Here is a 19,135-nt window from a genome sequence, read left to right as displayed (position 1 = left end):
AATGCTGATGTTATGTTGTGTGTTGAAATTAAATAAATGTAACGGCTCTGTAACCCACCTTTGCGCATTATTTTTTGGGACCTGAGAGCATATTAGACACACCAATTGCCTTCTGAATATGAGGATTGTAATTCTGATATTAAATAATTTATTTTTCGAAATTTGCGATATAATACAAATTTTATGGCAAATTATTAAAAATTGACATTTTGACATTTAACAGTCCTCAAAGTAAATTGTACAAATCTAATGATATGTACTTAAAGTTAAAGTATGTGTAGCTGGGATGAAAAGCTTACCATCATATGAAAATGTTGACCTTTTGTATTGAAGATATACATGAAGTTTCCCAGAAGAAATACAACAAATTTTTTGGTGTTTTGGGAAACTTCATGTATTTATTAGGTAGTACTAATTTTGGAACACCCTGTAATATTAGACCTAAGGTGAATGACCTACCTGCATCTGCTTGTGAGTTTACAACAAGCTGTAGTTGGATGTAGCATAGCATATACAGGCCAACCATAAGCAGCTGCTGCGTATTTAAAATAATGCATCAAATCTACAAAGTCACGCTCCTCTTCCTGTGATCAAAAGAATAACAATACAAGGGAAGGTGGTGAGTAAATGATAAAGATGAAGTGCATTTATACATGATATTTTTGTGGCAAATCCAGTTAAATACTATCAATATTTAGAATTTTGCCATCTTAGGTGATAGCTGATAGCTTCATCAGAATGACCATTGAGATCTACTGCTTTTCCTGCATTATTGTCCCGGAACAGCCAGAACTTTTTGCTCATCACCAGGTTGCATGGTTCTTTTGAGCACTGATTGGGATGAGAAAATTCCAGAAAATCAGTGTGGAAAAAGCAGTAGATCCCAGTTTTGATGAAGCCATCAGCCAAGATGGCAAAAGTATACAAACTATGCTTGATTTGATGTGCCATAAATCTCTGATATTTGAATTTACCATCATATAAAGGAAAATTTATGTTTCTCATCCTCATCCTTTTCTGTGTCACCTGTTTTTACCATTTTTTGATTCAAAATTTCTGAAAAATGAGATTTGAAAACTAAATAAATTGCATTTTTATTAGTTTTTTTTAAATGAGCAAAACATTCACCTTGTAGAACTAATAAATAATGTCCATGCAGTTTTGGGCCATTTTTTACCCTATTATTTTAAAGACAAAAGTGACCGAAAATGGAAAATTGGATCATGGAATAACTTGGACACACAGGAAATGAAAGTACTGAGACGTGTCAGGGAAAGAATCATGTATCATAACTATCCCTAAGGAAACCAAAATCACAAGTAAATGTAATTGTGTGAGATTTGTGAAATTTAAAACAATTCATTTCCAAAAATTGCCTTTGAACTCAACAATGTGTAATAAGAGTGTAAAATAATCTACTATCATTGACTAAAGCAATAAAAAACAGCTCCCCACATGTGTGGATAACGGTCCAAATAAATTTTATAGTAGCTTCTTACTTTCTATCAGTTGAATCCTGACACACGATATATTATATACAACAAAATTTCAGTGCTCATGATGAAGATGCCTTGAGTTTCCATGGCAATATAGGCCAGTATTTGAATACAATACTCCAGAGATATGAATCATTGGAAAGTCAGTGTGTCTCCTTGTGTTACAAGGTGCAGGGAAGTTATCTTACACTTCCCATAATGCACTTCTTCCAGGGTTGTTTGATTTAAATCACATAGATTTCAATCTTTAAATCACATGATTTTTTCAAAAAAAATCATTGATTTAAAATCAACTTAAATTTCATTTTTTACCATTTTTGATAAAGTAAGTTAATTTCTTACTTCATTTTTGTTTGTACAACTTTTGGATATAGTTCAATACCTCTATGATGACATTTTATCTATTGCTATAAATTCATCTTCAAGATGCAGAATTCAACAGGTTTTTTCCTATGATTTTTGCCAAATTTTTTCTATGAAATGTTCACATGTAAAAACAAGTTTAGAATTTTTGTAAATACCTGATAGGATTGCGCATATGTCTAGCATTCCACTGACTTTTGAATATATAATGGGGTATAGCAGTTCTTGGAATGAAAGAATTAAAAAAAAATTGATTTAAATAAAAAAATCTTGATTTAAATTTTTCTTAAATCTGATTTGTTTGATTTAAAAAAAAATCATCAACCCTGATTTCTTCCCTGTACTGATTTGCTTAGCTTTTCTAGAAAAGCTCTGTTACCTGAGGGATTTGTTCACTATCATTGCACTGAAAATCCAATCAGCACTGGCAGAGAAATGCATTGTGGGAAGTGTAAGATGTCTTGTTTGGTTCACCACTTTAAAAAATGAAAACAATGCCCAAGGAAGTAACAAAATACTTTTTCTCAGAAGTAGATATATTTACCTTTTTCATCAAAATTTTGTTCATGATGCGTATTTTATGCAAAATTGACACTTTTTGCTTTAAAAATACAGTTCCACATTTGAAAGCTTAAGTTTCACTTTCTTGCATTAAAATTTAACCAAAAATCTACGAAGTTCTGCGTAATCACAGGTATCTGTACCATATTTTTCCCCAGGCATTTTGGAATTCTGTTTTTCGAAATATAATTAGAATCCCGAGCTGCTTAAATACTACTTTTGACTTGTTGTACAATGTAAGGTGATATAACGTTATATATTTGTATTAGGGTTCATATTTTACACCTGCCTGTGGCAACCGAGAGATGTAAATACAGTGAATAAGGTGCAACACAACCTTGCCAGGATGTCAAGTTATAAATTTGAGCCATGAATGTAAAAACTCACCTAATTTAAAAACAAACAAAACTTACATAATCACATGCTTTAAAGGGCTTATTCAGTGGTCCCACCAAAAGTGTAAAAAATTAAATTGTGTATAATTCATTGAAATTGTCATCAGTTATTTTGAAATGAAAAAATTAGCAAAAAAATGATGAAAACAGCATTATTGACAAAGTTGAAGATCCATTTAAATACATGTAACTAATTTCTCTACTTAAATTACATATTCATCTAAAATGCCTCATAACTATTGTCTGTAATACACAGCTTTCAGCTTAACCACTACATGTAGCAGGCTATGTTAGCACATCGATAACACTATACGGTGGTTCACATCAAGTTTGGTAGTGATGTCAATGCTTTTTCACCCTTGCGCGCAAGTGAGCAGACAAAATACTCTTGTACGTGTGCGTGTACACGCTGTGCGATTAACTTTAAGCGTGTGGTTTGGTACTGCGCACAGCAAAATATGCACCTACGTCACTATCAAACTTGAGGCGAGCCACAGTATAACAAAGGTGCCAACATTTAAATTTTGATTTTTACTGTTCTCCTGATGAGCAAATCACTGAATAGGCCATGTGGGTGACCTGATTGATTTGTCTGAAATGTATCCCATCACCATATGGTCAACATAATTATATTAAGATACTCAGGAAAGTATCCTAAGTATAAAGAAGGAATATCTGCTGGTATACCTCCTAATAATCTGCTAACGGTCTGATTTGTCTGCAAAATTGGGCCACAAATGTCAACAGTTTTGATAAATATACCCCAAATCATGAACTTTTTGTGAAATTTGTTTAAAAATAGGATTCAAAACAAAAATCAATTACAGAGAGGATAAAGATTTCGCATGAAAAGGTCTGCATTTAGGAAACAGCGCCCACCAAATTCTGGCTACGGGCCTGCTGGTGTTGCGAACAAAACAGAATAGGACAGAGCAGGTTAACAGTAGATTTAAATTATATTACTTTTCCATGTGTTCTTTTGCGGTGAACATTCCCTGGGACGTCATGTTATACATTTAATTATTCATATATGATGCCAGATCTAACCCCATGACACATTGTCATTTCTGTAACGTTGTAATCAGATCTGTTCAATCGTACAGTATTCAAAACGGTAGTCTATTTGTATGAGGTATAATTAAAATGGGAGACGCATGCATGTGACTGATTTTAAAAGCAAAATGAGCTGAATGGGCTATTCCAATTAAAATCCACACTACCTCTGTGGAAGATTCTGGAAATATCTTTCACAAGAGGAGTATGTTTTTCAAATGCAATTGGTCGGGGTTAATCATTTTGAAATCCATACTACTCCCCCTGTATTATGGCTTTACCTATATCTTCCACAACTGGAGTGAGTATTTCAAATGGAAGTTACCCAAATGTCTATTCTATTTGAAACTCATACTCCTGTTGTAGAAGACTTTAGCTAGATCTTCCACAGAGGTAGTGTGGGTTTTGATTGAATAGCCAGCCCATGACAACTTTCATTTCAAATCCAATTTCCATGAAATCGTCTGCCCCTTCAACAAACCCTAATATGTGGAAAATCCCAGCAAGATAAGATACACTTGAGATCCTAGGCAAGGTTCATTCGCAACATTTTTATCAACTTTACCAATTACTCAGATTGGAGCGGCTTTGGTTTATAACTGACCTGTTAGCATTTCAACTTGCCCAAATATTTCTTTTTATTATTTTTGCTATGTGCATGAAGTTTTGTTTAATGGGTACAATTCCAATTCCAATTAGAACAATTTTATTTTTAAGATGGCTCAAATTTACAACTAGACTCCTGGATAGGTATGTTACATCAAGTTATTACAAATTGCCCCAAATCCTTCAAATAAAAATAATGAACAAAACTTCAAAGATCGGTATGAAATACTGAATTTAACTTTCATAGTGTTTTTCTTCTCTTGCAGTCAGAGACATCAGTGCATATTTTATTGGGGGCAGCTTCATATAGTGAATGTTAATTAACTCAAAGTGCTGGCATATTGGGACTCATTTAAAGATGCCACATAGATGTGTGTGCACTAAGGCTATCTTACCGTGTTGACGTCATTGACTGCACAAGACAAAAAGCACTATAGCACTTTGAGAACAGACACTTTACAAAATAAACAGAAATTATGCTCAATCACATAAAATTTGTGTTAATACTAACAGGGCCGGATTTACCATTGGGCCAGATGGGCCGGGCCCAGGACCCCCAAAATTGCCCCGTGTATCTTCCTTTTTAGCCCGAAAAACACTATGTTTTGGGTAAATATAGGATAAAACCACAAAATGTTACGCACTTCGCGCGCACTGATCCGTTAACATGATTATATAGCAAAATTCACCTTCATTTTTGGCTAAAATAGTCTGAAATTGAATTTTTTGTGCATGTTGCGAGCAAATATCCTGGTAAAATCTGAACAAAATATGCTCGTCTCCCTCTAAATTGTAACCTGCCGCCACTGTCGTTTTTACACCTAACCCAAAATTTGGCCACTTGAGTGCATATATGCCTTCCTCACAGTGCATTTTGATCTGGCCCATGGCCCCCAAAAGGTAAATCCGGTCCTGAATACTAAAACCTCTGTCAATTTCTACACTTACAGGATTACTAAAATCTATAAACCTGGTGTCTGGAGTGATTGGTACACCGGACAGGAATTTGATGGTGTCGTTGGCTGGATTGTACTCTATTGCTCGCCGTCGTTGTTTCTGTTCCTCACGTAGTAACATCAACCCTGCATAGATGTCTGATGACACAAGGTCCAGGTCACGGAAGAACTCGGAGAAAAGTCCTGCTACTTCTGTGAATGCACTCTGTGGAGAGGGGATAATGTTAATGAAAATTAGTTGCAATCAGGTTGAATGTTGAAGTCTGTGATCAGAGCCTGGAGTGCCCATCAATCATTTGAAGTGTTGGGGCCAGACTCCTTTTCAGTGTAATATGCTGTTGGAGCTGCAAAATGCAGGAGAGATTGGCTGAAATATTTTTGAAGATATTTCTTCTAAAGGATTCTGTATGCTTTCCATGTGCTTCTTGTAAATTGATCATGTCTGTTATTTGTATGAACTTTTCTGATTTTTTTTCATACATTGTACAGTCTCCAAATGCCAAATGATGACCATCCAGCTATTACTTGTTATGGCCATTTAAGTCCATTTGTTGAGGATGTTTTTGTAATTTCATCATACTGAATATCTGTCGAGAGGCATAGCAAGAATGCTGAAGAACCAAGTAGTTGGTGGAAACAGTAAAAGGTCAGACAGATCTACCTCTAAATATCTACGAAAGGCACTGATCTTTCTTGCCTTGCTAATGATATGATCTCAATAGAAATGTTATGATGCATACTTAAGCTCCAGCTGTTTAGAGTATCCTTGATCGCACAGTGTAGTTACATTGACAGCACATAGCTTGACGTACATGCTGAGTACTTTTTGATTCAGATGGAGACTAGATCACTCTCAACCCTTTCAGTATTGAATGTATATAAAGTTGGGTTTTTTAAACTTCCGTGGTCTGGGTACGCGCTGGTGAATTGCGATCGTGTAGAAGTGACAATGTCGCCTACTACGCGCCGCGCCGAAGACCAATGGGTCAGCCGGCTTATTGTCAAGTGCGTTGATTAGCCAATCAGTGTCATTGTTTATTGCTTTTGCATTTACGCGATACGCACAGGCACAACCAAAACAACTTTAGTTGAGATGAATAAACAAACATTTAGGCAGAAAATATTGATAGTGCTCCATCTTTTACACAGTACATCAAGAAATTATGTGCAACACTGTCATAAGTGACAAATCATTGATGTATGTAATTCTTTTAATTCCTACGTAATTAGAATTCTGAATTCTTTTATATCTTAATACATATGTATAGTGCTTGCAATGACCTACGCTGTCATAATATTTAATAATAATAAGGGAAAAAAATCAAGATTTCACCAAAAATGTCATTTACAACAGTGTTGCATATAGTTTCAATGATTCTTCACAGATAGCAGTCAGAGGGTAGATCTTGAAGTAACAGATTTAAAGGATGGGTTGACAAAGTTGTTATACTTCTCCAAAACCACAGAAAATATCTCCTCATTGACCATCTCCATGTCAGTGGTCAGCTGCCACTTGAATTGACCCATCTGTGCTGTACAAGCAAGTTATGATGAACTGAGAGTACCAGCATGTCCTGCGGTCCCAGACTGCTTACATAACTACAGCATTCACATGTTGCCGTCATCTCACTCTCGTGAAGTGGAGTAGCTTTTCTTGGGGTTAGGAGGGTGTGGTAGGGTAGGTCATGAGGATATCTGCTTGGATGATGGCTGGGCAATTGTATATAATATAATCAAATGAGGGAGAAGTTCAAGCAATAACTTCGAATAACTGCCACCACTCCAAGAAATTTATAGTTAAGTTTTAGTTAAGATTAGGATATGGATTAGGATTAAGTGATTAGTGATAGGATTAACAGATTACAGTTACGAATAGGATATTAGATTATGGTTGGGGTGGTGGCAGTTATCCTAAAGTTGTTCAGAAGTTCAAGCTTTGAGCAAAACAAAGTCTATAGTCCATTTGGCTTTCTCGAGAGAGGGACTTGCATGCGCTAAAGTAACTGTAACAAATTATTGATGTCACTATCTTGAGAAAGCCAAAAAATATAAATACAACAGACCGAGTTGAAAATTAGTACCATTCAATAATAATTCTACTTGTTAGTAGAGAGCGTATATATATCACATCCATAGGGATAAAATTGAATAATAAAGCTTGAACAATTGACCTGCGGGTCAAAGGTCAACAGTTATGACCTTACCAATCTGCTGCAAATTACCTCCTCTCTTTCCCGTACTCCAGCGCAGCAACAATACTTCCTGAATCTTCGGTCCCACTTTTCTTCATATAAAATTCTAGTTTTTCTGAAATTTCCGAATGATATAGGAAACATTAGTGTTAAACACAAATTCTACAAAATATTATACACTTTATACAAAAAAGTAACAAATATTAAACAGATATCACTGAAACAAAATCACAGCAACCGATTTATTTTTTTATAGGTAAGACTCATATAAATATAATTAAGGTTCTGCATGGACTTGATGCCCACTGTTTTAAACACCTTTATTAAATCCTGCATTTTAAAGCATTATGGGCCTTCTTTCCATCAAACTACCTATTATCAACCAGCAAAAATGTAATGCAAGTTGGAAAAAATTAATTTGAAAGAACAAATATGTTCAGCATGGATTCCTTTTGTATGTAACATGAGTAGGAATGGTACAGAATTGAATCCAATCCTTTACAGAACCGCCGTTATCTACACTCGTGGATAATTACCATCAAATGAGGACAAGAGCATGTGTGCACACCTGCAATACTTGACTTGACAGGAAGGGTTTCACGGACTTTGGAAGTAACAGGGATGTGCAGACACCAAGGGTCTTATGGTGAGAGATTTGAAACCAAAAAAGATGGTCATTAGGGGGTAAGCAGGCCAAAAAAGAGTCTTTCTGTGAGACTGGGAATTTTTTTGTGGAAAAATATAAAAGTTGACACATTTTTGTTCCAAAATTTTCAAAACAGTAATCAAAAATTGTAATTTTTTGACAAATTTGTAAAAATAAATGAAATTTTGTGAATTAAAAACATAAATGAATGCAGGTACATGATCAACACATTTTCTTTTCACATGCAATGCACTAGAAACACACCGACAATGTATTAGAGTTACTCTACATCACCCAAGGGTAAGGGATGTCTTTAAAACTAAGGACCAGCTATTGGGCCTGGTTTTCATCATTCAGAACAATAGAATGCGGTTAACCACAGTTCTGCCATGGCATCGGTAGTCAAAAGTATACATCACAGAAAACCACAAACCTAAAGAGCAATATCTATGCTCACAAACCTCATAAAAAACCCTGAATAGTGTACCTATACTATTCATAAGTGGATATAGTGTTTCAGTAATTAGATAGTATGTCTAGTCTGCCGGCCCATATGATAACGGAATATGAACCTCTACTTTGAAACTCTTATATAGACACTAAAGGAATATGTACGTAATATTTTTGAATTCTGTGATAAGACTGGTCCATAATAATTTCTTGGAGTGTTTTCCATAATATGCAGGTATGTGTATATTGTACACACAGAGACCGAATTATAACTTGCATATTATGAATAGCATCAGGCCTGTACGCAGCCACCCCCCCCCCCCATTAGCAAAAAGTATAAAAAAGTCCCCAAAATATCACAATTTGTGAGCGTATATAGCTCTTTATGCTTTTTTGGTCAAAACAGTCCAAATTTTGGGAAGAAGGTCCACTTTTCACAAAAAAATGTCCACTGTTTCGAAATCCCTCCCCAATTAAACCCTGCATACAGGCCTGAATAGCATCAAGTATCCAATCCGCCCACAACACCCAAATAGTATAAACTTTAAACCTTTATTTTATTTGGCAAAAATAGTGTAAAATTGAAAATTGGTCTGGTAAACACAAAATTTTATCTTAATTTTGGGCTAAAATAGTGTACCATTAAAACATTTTTGATGCCCACTGGGAATTTTTTTGTCTTTGCCACATCAGACATCTACCCCTGATATGCCACTGAACATGTAAAATACTTAGACCCAAAAATTTTTTACAAAGACCACACCCGCAGTAAGCTCTGACCATCTAAGATCATGATGTTTCATTTGTTATGAAACATCGCAAAATAGGTCATGGTCAATTAGAGGCCTATGCGGGTGATCTTTCAGATTTTGGCAGTAACAAAGCATTCAAGACAGTGCAAACTATTCCTTATTTGACTTTATCGTACATGACATACATTTTGAGACAATTTTCATTGAAATTGTGTCACTTTTAATTTTTGACTGTGTGGTTTTAAAAAACACCGCCCACCAAACATTGACCTTTTTGGTTATAACTCAAGTATGGTAAGTCACAGATGGGTCAAAATATAGTTTTTCTGAATCAAATCCTTGAGATATACTTTGGTATGCTTTTTAACAAGGAAGTTTGAAATTTGACCCCTGTTTTGACCTTTAATTGACCCCTACATGCTTATGGCCACCTTTTAATTTTGGGAACATCTTGAATGTGTTTTGGGACAATCTTAAGGAACCTAAAAAGTTCAGTTTGGGTTACCTCCCTGTCCATATCCAATGTATTGAATTTGTAAACCATACAGAACGCTCTATAATGCATTTCAGCACTAAAAGAAAACCATAAATTTGATTTATCAGCAACATTAACGTGCCCTCTAGGTAATAGAATATTGTCAGCCTGCTACGATAATTGCCTAAGTTATTTTTTGTAATTTTGAGAAAGTACAAAATATGATAGCATGCATCAGTTATGTAAGCACCCTAATTATTTCTGATTTTCCCTTTAATTTGTATCATTATCATTTGTTCTTGTGCAAAAATTGATGAATAAATATGTTTAAATGCATGCTTGAACTATATTTTATACTTTGTTCTCAAAAAAAAAAAAAATTACTTGCATAATACAGTTGTCAAGGACCCTGTCATATATTGTACTTGTCATATATTCAATTTTGTAGCTGCTGTATAGATTGAAATTGAATAGAGTGCTTGAAATAAATAAATAAATAAGAAATAAATACATTAGCCAAGTTTTTATTCAGCCTTTCTCTAAAGCTTTATTAATAATTCTAGTTTATACTAACCAAGTGTCATATTTAATTCATATATCTCAACACTTTACGTCAAAATATATCATAGATATGACATATCAAATCAAAACAACTTGTGTTTTTTGTTTTGCTTTCCACTAATGGTATCAACACAAGACACAATACCATTTTTCATCCTGATGGGGAAGTGACATCTGTGCGCATTTCATTTGCTCAAAGCACTAACATACACATTAACATGCTTAAAGATGCCTCATAGATGCGTGGCAAAGCAGCTGCCTAAATGTGCTGATGCCACCGTTATATCAGGGTGAAAAATGGTATCAAATTAAAACAACTTGGGGTTTTTTTTTTTTTGGGGGGGGTTGCTTTCCACTAATGGTTTTGTAACAGGACATAATACTATTTTTCACCCTGATGTGGCAGTGGTGTCTTTGCACATTTCATTTGCTTAAAGCGCTAGTGTACAAATGAATGTACTTTAAGATGCTGCATAGATGTGCGACAAAGCAGCTGTCTCAACGTGCTGATGTCACCGTCATATCAGGGTGAAAAATGGTATTAAATTAAATCAACTTGGGTTTTGGGGGTGGGTTTTTTTGCTTTCTACTAATGGTTTTGACACAAGACATTAAACCATTTTCACCTCGATGTGGCAGTGACATTTGTGCACATTTCATTCGCTGAAGCGCTAGTGTACACACGAATGTGCTTAAAGATGCCGCATAGATGCGCCACAAAACAGCTGCCTCAACGTGCTGATATCACCGTCACATCAGGGTGAAAAATGATATTAAATTAAATCAACTTGGGTTTTCGGGTTTTTTTTCCCACTAATGGTTTGACACAAGACATTATACCATTTTCACCCCGATGTGGAGTGATGTCAGTATGCTTTTAATTTTACTCAAAGTGCTAGTGTTCGCATTAATGTGCTTAAAGATGCCACATAGATACGCGGCAAAGCAGCTGCATTGATGTCACTGTCACATCATGGTGAAAAATGGTATCGAAATTTCAACTTCAATGGGTAAAGAAGGTTTTTCAAAATAGCCACCAAGCTGTAAATGGTGCTACTGATTTGCTGGTATCAATTTTCAACAAATATAATTTACTCACGTTTCTAATGTAGTTTTTCTTTCAACTCGGCTGGCCGACCGCCTCATTGCTAGTTGGCGCTCTGCCTGCTTGGCCATGACAAAAGTGCGACCTGCGCTGTCATATGCACACCAGGCACGAACGATTATGATACAAACGAGTAGTAAATTATAAATAACAATACCTGCAGATGGGGGAAAATGGAGAAACAAGATACTAGTAATTTAAAATGCAAACATTCTGATAGGAGAAAAAAACTATGTTCAGGAATTTCAATATTAAGGTAGGTAGTATTTGTAGTTTTCAGAATTGTTGCAGGCAGTGGAGGACAACCAGTACCTGTTGTTGGTTTTTTTGGGGGAGAGTCACCCAGAGGTAAAAATAATGTATTACATTGTTATTAATATGCACCAATTCAAAAGGGATTAGACTGATCAGTGTTGCTTAAAGTCATAGTGAACAATTTAAAGTGATAGTTTTTTTCAGTTTATCTGTTTATTATTCATATCAAAATGATGGACATGAACCACCATGCATTATTCATATCAATCGCCTCCCTTGCTAGAATGGTTTAATGCCATACAGTCCAATACAGTTTCGTCAAATCTTCATAATGGTCTAATACCATTTGATCTATTACCACAAAGTCTAATGACCAGTTAGTCTAACAATATTGTAGCCTAATTACCATTTGGTTTAATAACCATATTGTCTAATAATTACTTAGTCTAATATCATTTGGTCTAATTGTCATTTGGGTCTAATAACCACTTGCTCTAGCAGCCACTTGGTCTTACATCATTATGTCTAATAATAGATCAAAATATTAGACCAAATTATTAGTAGACCAATTGGTATTTGACTAAATAGTTTAATGATTATAAACTAAATGGGGTTTGGACCAAATAGGATAAACCACACAAAAATTAGACTAAGTGGTATTAGACCAAATGGCAATATACCAAGAAACTTACCTAAAACAGAATTTTTGATGAGCCAACCTGGGCATTCTATATACCATTTACTGAGCCAAAATATCCCAAGCCCGGTCCAAATTATTTCTAATACTAAAATACCTGCAAAAACAAGATAAAATAAATATAAGCTTGTTAAACTAAAGAGAAGACAGTCAGTTAGCATTGGGGTAATGATGACAACAAGATTAATAACAGTGGTAGAAATGACAATATTAAGGTGGTACTACACCCCATGATAAATTTTGTGACTAATTTTGCATTTTTCTCAAAAATAACTAAACACTGGTAACATAAGTTATGTATACTATAGGGGCAAGGAATCCAATTACTTCAAGACAAGTGGTTCATGATATGTGTTAACTGTTAAGAAATGAGGTACATTCTAGCGGTACCTTTTTTCTTATCATAAATAATGTACCGCTTGTCTTGAGTACTGTACATAACTTTTGTTACCAGTGTGTTATCATTTTTTGAGAAAAATGCAAAAATAGTCACAAATTTATCAGGGGTGTAGTACCACCTTAATGAAGTAGCTAGCAGAAACTTCTTTCTGCCACTGAGTCATAAATCAGGTTGTGAATGAATGAAATGTTGATATTTGCGTATGTGTGTCTGTTTGAATGTGTCGGTAAGTAGTCCCACGTATATGCAGTGACGAATATACTAGTAAGTCACTATTTTGTTGAGAACGGTTTGAAATTTCACTTTACACTAAGTAGGTCTGTATTTATAAGAATGGGGTGGGTTTAGATGTGTTTTATGTGCATGTATATTATAGCGTGTCTATAGTAGTCAGTTGCACCAAGTCATAAGTTTAAGGCAAACATATAAACTATAAACAGACAAGAGGCAGAAAAATATAGAAAGATAGCTTAAGGGGTACTACACCTGCCCAATTTTATTGCCTATTTTTGCATTTTTCTCAAAATTATAAGCGCATTGGTGACAAGTAAGATATGTATATTATAGGGGCAAGGACTACAACTAATGCACTGGAAATTTTATTTCAGCACTGACAACAGTTGTGGAGTTATAGTCAAAAAATGAGGGAAACCCAATATTTGGTCAATAAATCAATAACTATTTTCCTTGAGTTGCTGAATTTTCAGTGTAGTAGTTGTAGTCCTTGCCCCTATAATATACATATCTTAGTTGTCACCAATGTGCTATAATTTTTAAGAAAAATGCAAAAATAGGCAAAAAATTGGCCAGGGGTATAGTACCCCCTTAAAGGTACATACATGTAGATTAAAGCAAAATATTGCAAGATTTCTGAACAATATCAGATATTATGTGGCCATGTAATTTTGAGCACCACTAATGAGGTGGAATTCCAGTGTCTAGATGATGAATGGCTATTCCAGTTGAAATCCATACTACCCCTGTGGAAGATTTTGGAAATATCTTCCACAGGGAGAGTTTGTTTTTCAAATGTAATTGGTCAGAGTTAATCATTTTGAAACTCATACTCCCCCTGTATTATGGCTTAACCTATATCTTCCACAACTGGAGTGAGTATTTCATATGGAAGTTATCCAATTGTCTATTCTATTCAAAATTTAAACTCCCTGTGTGGGAGACTTCAGCTAAATCTTCTACAGGAGTAGTGTGGATTTTAGCTGGAATAACCCAATATCAGTCAGTTGATCATTAATGAGGTCAATCTGCTCAATGTCTTGCAAACATCCCATAGATTCACACACACAATGACATTTCTACCAAATGAATAAAATGTCAGAAATATCCCAAAATTTTATTAAAAATTTCAGATTTTGTCAGAATCCCAAGATTTATTAAATATTTCAGATTTTGTGACAAATTTTGAAAAAATCTTTTGAAAAATAAATTAAGGACTTCCTCCTCAGCAAATTCTACAATATTTATCTCTAAGCATGTAATAATTACGTGACAGTAACTATTTGAGCGAACCCTGGGAATGGTTATAATCATTGTACGGTTACATTACTCTATCAGTAGTAAAACAAAATAAATATTTCTCATCGACTATGCAGCTGCTAAGGTAATTATCCCTGTCTGGGACAGATGACAGAACCTTTTTATTTTGCTCTATAGTATCCTAAAGTCTGTGCAACCAGATATTGCTAACATTTATAAAAAAATCATCAATCAATATAAAAGAACATAAAAACTATAAATTCTGGTTATTTCAAATGGATCAAATGTTGCATTTAGACCAGGGAGTTAGGCATGGGCATCGCCAGTGTTTTCCATATTGTGATATTAAGGGGAAAAAATATCACGATGTCGCCATATCGGGATAAATTTTTAAGCTTACTAAAACTTGAGCATGGAAAATTTGACCTTAGAAAAACACTCAATCTCAATCAAATTACTTATGAGAGTACATGAAAGTCCCCATTGGAATTGGGATCCCATTGGAATTAAGTCTACACAGGAAGCTAGACTTTATGGGTCATCCTGGTAATTCGGCATTTTGGTGTCTATGTTTCTTTTTGGTGTGCAGCTTTTCATTGTGTTAATTTATGTACGTTTAATTGTACAATTTTGTGTCGCTTTTTGCCAAATAAATATGAATGAATGAATGATGAATGAAAGTCTGTTTCACACAAATATTATCTCTGATTTTTATTAATTGTGTGGACACACAGTCAAATGAGTTAAATTTACACTACGAATCAACTGCCAAGTAGAAAAGCAATTGGCCTACTTCTCATAGCATGATTCATACCTTGAGCAGTAATTATGCTATTAGCCTCATTTATACTGTCATTTTGAGGCCACTTAACTCGTTATGCTTATTTTTGTATTAAAAAAATTAAAATTTATGTTGGGGTGACAAAAATATTTGCAAATGTGGCAAATTAGAGAAACGGTAAAACCTTTCCAGGAAGAAATCACATTAATCATATATATGCCAATCAACGGGCAATTTCAGTTATAAACCCATACACCCCTATGGAAGACATCATTCGCTGCTGTGAGTGGCCCTCACAGACTTAGCGAGCGCGTAGGATTAAACCGAAGCGCTTTATCGCACCTCTCTGGGTAGTATACTACCGCAACAGAGCCAGCAAATAGTGCTAAATATCATGTGACTCCATTTGAAGTTTACACCCCTGTGTGGGACATTAAGGTCATGTCTTCCATGTGGGTGTAAGAATTTCAACTGGAATGGCCCAATGTCAACTGCACAGCTATGCTGGTAATTAGGAGCTGCTGAAGTATGGTATCTCAGTAGGTTTGGCTGATTTTCAAAATAGTTGACTATAGTCAGTCTTGGACTAAAATGAAGGTTACCGAAGTATGGTATCTCAGTAGGTTTGGCTGATTTTCAAAATAGTTGACTATAGTCAGTCTTGGACTAAAATGAAGGTTACCGAAGTATGGTATCTCAGTAGGTTTGGCTGATTTTCAAAATAGTTGACTATAGTCAGTCTTGGACTAAAATGAAGGTTACCGAAGTATGGTATCTCAGTAGGTTTGGCTGATTTTCAAAATAGTTGACTATAGTCAGTCTTGGACTAAAATGAAGGTTACCAAGTATGGTATCTCAGTAGGTTTGGCTGATTTTCAAAATAGTTGACTATAGTCAGTCTTGGACTAAAATGAAGGTTACCAAGTATGGTATCTCAGTAGGTTTGGCTGATTTTCAAAATAGTTGACTATAGTCAGTCTTGGACTAAAATGAAGGTTACCGAAGTATGGTATCTCAGTAGGTTTGCTGGTTTTCAAGATAGTTGACTATAGTCAGTCTTGGACTAAAATGAAGGTTACTGAAGTATGGTATCTCAGTAGGTTTGGCTGATTTTCAAAATAGTTGACTATAGTCAGTCTTGGACTAAAATGAAGGTTACCAAGTATGGTATCTCAGTAGGTTTGGCTGATTTTCAAAATAGTTGACTATAGTCTATAGTCTTGGACTAAAATGAAGGTTACCGAAGTATGGTATCTCAGTAGGTTTGCTGGTTTTCAAGATAGTTGACTATAGTCAGTCTTGGACTAAAATGAAGGTTACTGAAGTATGGTATCTCAGTAGGTTTGGCTGATTTTCAAAATAGTTGACTATAGTCAGTCTTGGACTAAAATGAAGGTTACCGAAGTATGGTATCTCAGTAGGTTTGGCTGATTTTCAAAATAGTTGACTATAGTCAGTCTTGGACTAAAATGAAGGTTACCGAAGTATGGTATCTCAGTAGGTTTGCTGGTTTTCAAGATAGTTGACTATAGTCAGTCTTGGACTAAAATGAAGGTTACTGAAGTATGGTATCTCAGTAGGTTTGGCTGATTTTCAAAATAGTTGACTATTGTCAGTCTTGGACTAAAATGAAGGTTACTGAAGTATGGCATCTCAGTAGGTTTGGCTGATTTTCAAAATAGATATTTTCAAGATAGTTGACTATAGTCAGTCTTAGACTAAAATGAAAGTTACCATGGATATTTAGTTTCTATTTCCTTCTTAGCACCAATGTGGAGCCTTTCTAACGTATGCCTATTTAATACTATGTGTTACTTTCCAGATAAGGCCAGGGTTAGGTTTAGGGTAATTATTCGTGTTAGGGCTGGAATTAGTACATTTGGGGTCGTGTCCCAATACCAGTATAAGTAATAGACAGATTCTTCATCAAATCTGACATTACTGACAATATCAGAAGTAGATAGCTACCTGATATCTGCATTAGAGACAAGGTAAATAGAGGGTATGCAATACAACGTCACTCATAACGGAGTTATCCTCATTTAAATAAAATTCTGTCCTCCATAAGGTACCACAGGAAAATTCGTGTGATAATACAATAAAACGTGTAATAGGTATGAATGGTTGTGGAATCGATCTAGAGACCTGTCCCTCTGTCATCTTAAGTTATCCTAGAACTGTCCTCCAGCATGGCTGCCATTTCAATTGTTATATCGTTCCGGTTGGTTTATTGCATACACTCTACACTTCAATACAGAATCAGTAGCAGATAACTACTTCATCAATACTGATATCAGCATTAGATAACTATTTCATCAATACCAGTATCAGATGTAGATAGCTACTTCATCAATACTGATATCAGCAGTAGATAGCTATTTCATCAATACTGATATCAGCAGTATATAGCTACTTCATCAATACTGATATCAGAAGTAGATAGCTACTTCATCAATACTGGTATTAGGAGTAGATAGCTACTTCATCAATACTGATATCAGCAGTAGATAGATACTTCATCAATACTGATATAAGAAGTAGATAGCTACTTCATCAATACTGGTATCAGGAGTAGATATACTTTATCAATACTAATATCAGGAGTAGATAGCTACTTCATCAACACTGATATCAGCAGTAGATGACTACTTCATCAACACTGATATCAGTAGTAGATATCTACTTCATCAACACTGATATCAGCAATAGATAGCTACTTCATCAATACTGTTGTCAGGAGTAGATAGCTACTCTATCAATACTGATATCAGCAATAGATAGCTACTTCATCAATACTGATATCAGCAGTAGATAGCTACTTCATCAATACTGATATCAGCAGTAGATAGATACTTCATCAATACTGATATCAGTAGTAGATAGCTACTTCATCAACACTGATATCAGCAGTAGATAGATACTTCATCAATACTGAATCAGGAGTAGATAGCTATTTCATCAATACTGGTATCAGGAGTAGATACCTACTTCATCAATACCGATATCAGCAGTAGATAGATAGCTACTTCATCAACACAGATAAAAGCAGTAGATAGCTACTTCATCAATACTGATATCAGCAGTAGTTAGCTAAAATCAATAATGATATCAGCAACTTCATCAAAATGGATATCAGTAGTAGATATAATAAGGATTGGTACAAAATACACTTCTTATCCTAGACTCCTAAAGGAGTTTTCTATTTTTAATTTGATTGACTATTGATTTTAAACTGTTATACCAGTCCATTTAGATGAAGTAGCTATCTACTGCTGATAGCAATAAATTAATCCATCACACTTACCTGCTCTTGCATATAAAAGATAAGCTATTTGTTTCCTAGGTCTCACATAGAAAATAGTGCCTTTTAAACTGAGGTATACTGTCCATCCTTCTAGAACAAGGCATGTGCATAAAATAACTATATAACCAAGGATGTAACGATATAAATTTGGTGAGCAGCCTATTGTGTTTTCTTTGGAGATGCTGATGACTGCTGCCATTCCTGCTGTCCTGTAAATGAACAAAAGGAAAAGAGAATCTATTGTTAAAAACACAGAATGATGTTGTGGGTTATGGATATTGTGTGTATTGGAAGAAGTTACTGTAAAACTTTAATTTCATGGCGACTTAATTTGGCAAATTGGCAAGAAGTCATCTTTTTATGGTAATTTAAATTCATGTCAATTTGCATCCTTTTGCTATGTAAAACCATTATAAATGAACTTTTTAGCAGCAATTAAATTTAGCGATTGAAGGCGCTAGTGAAATTAGCGAAATTAAATTGCTAGCGAAATTAAGTTGTTTTACAGTACTCTGCAATGGTTCTGATACTGAAATACAATTTGTTAAAATACCAGTAATTAAGCATTTTAAGGATTTTTAAAAGGTCTGTTC

At 34.9% G+C, this 19,135-nt stretch overlaps 1 protein-coding gene across 1 annotated transcript in view; it reads right to left on the bottom strand.

Moving 5' to 3' along the window:
- The window catches only part of LOC140166863 (uncharacterized), a 156,851-nt gene that overhangs the window by 34,896 nt on the left and 102,820 nt on the right, over positions 1–19,135 (bottom strand). Inside the window, exons 2-7 of the mRNA XM_072190351.1 lie at positions 18,543–18,751; positions 12,559–12,660; positions 11,606–11,768; positions 7,653–7,737; positions 5,423–5,635; positions 460–584 (exon numbers count right to left, since the gene is read on the bottom strand). Of these exons, the coding sequence (XP_072046452.1) occupies positions 460–584; positions 5,423–5,635; positions 7,653–7,737; positions 11,606–11,768; positions 12,559–12,660; positions 18,543–18,751 (897 nt within the window). The remainder of the gene's footprint in view (positions 1–459; positions 585–5,422; positions 5,636–7,652; positions 7,738–11,605; positions 11,769–12,558; positions 12,661–18,542; positions 18,752–19,135) is intronic.

Source organism: Amphiura filiformis, chromosome 12 (genome assembly GCF_039555335.1).
Source record: "Amphiura filiformis chromosome 12, Afil_fr2py, whole genome shotgun sequence".
In the NCBI taxonomy this organism is placed as follows: domain Eukaryota; kingdom Metazoa; phylum Echinodermata; class Ophiuroidea; order Amphilepidida; family Amphiuridae; genus Amphiura; species Amphiura filiformis.
Note: the sequence above shows the minus strand (reverse complement) of the source record. Positions and strands in the feature narration are given on the sequence as shown.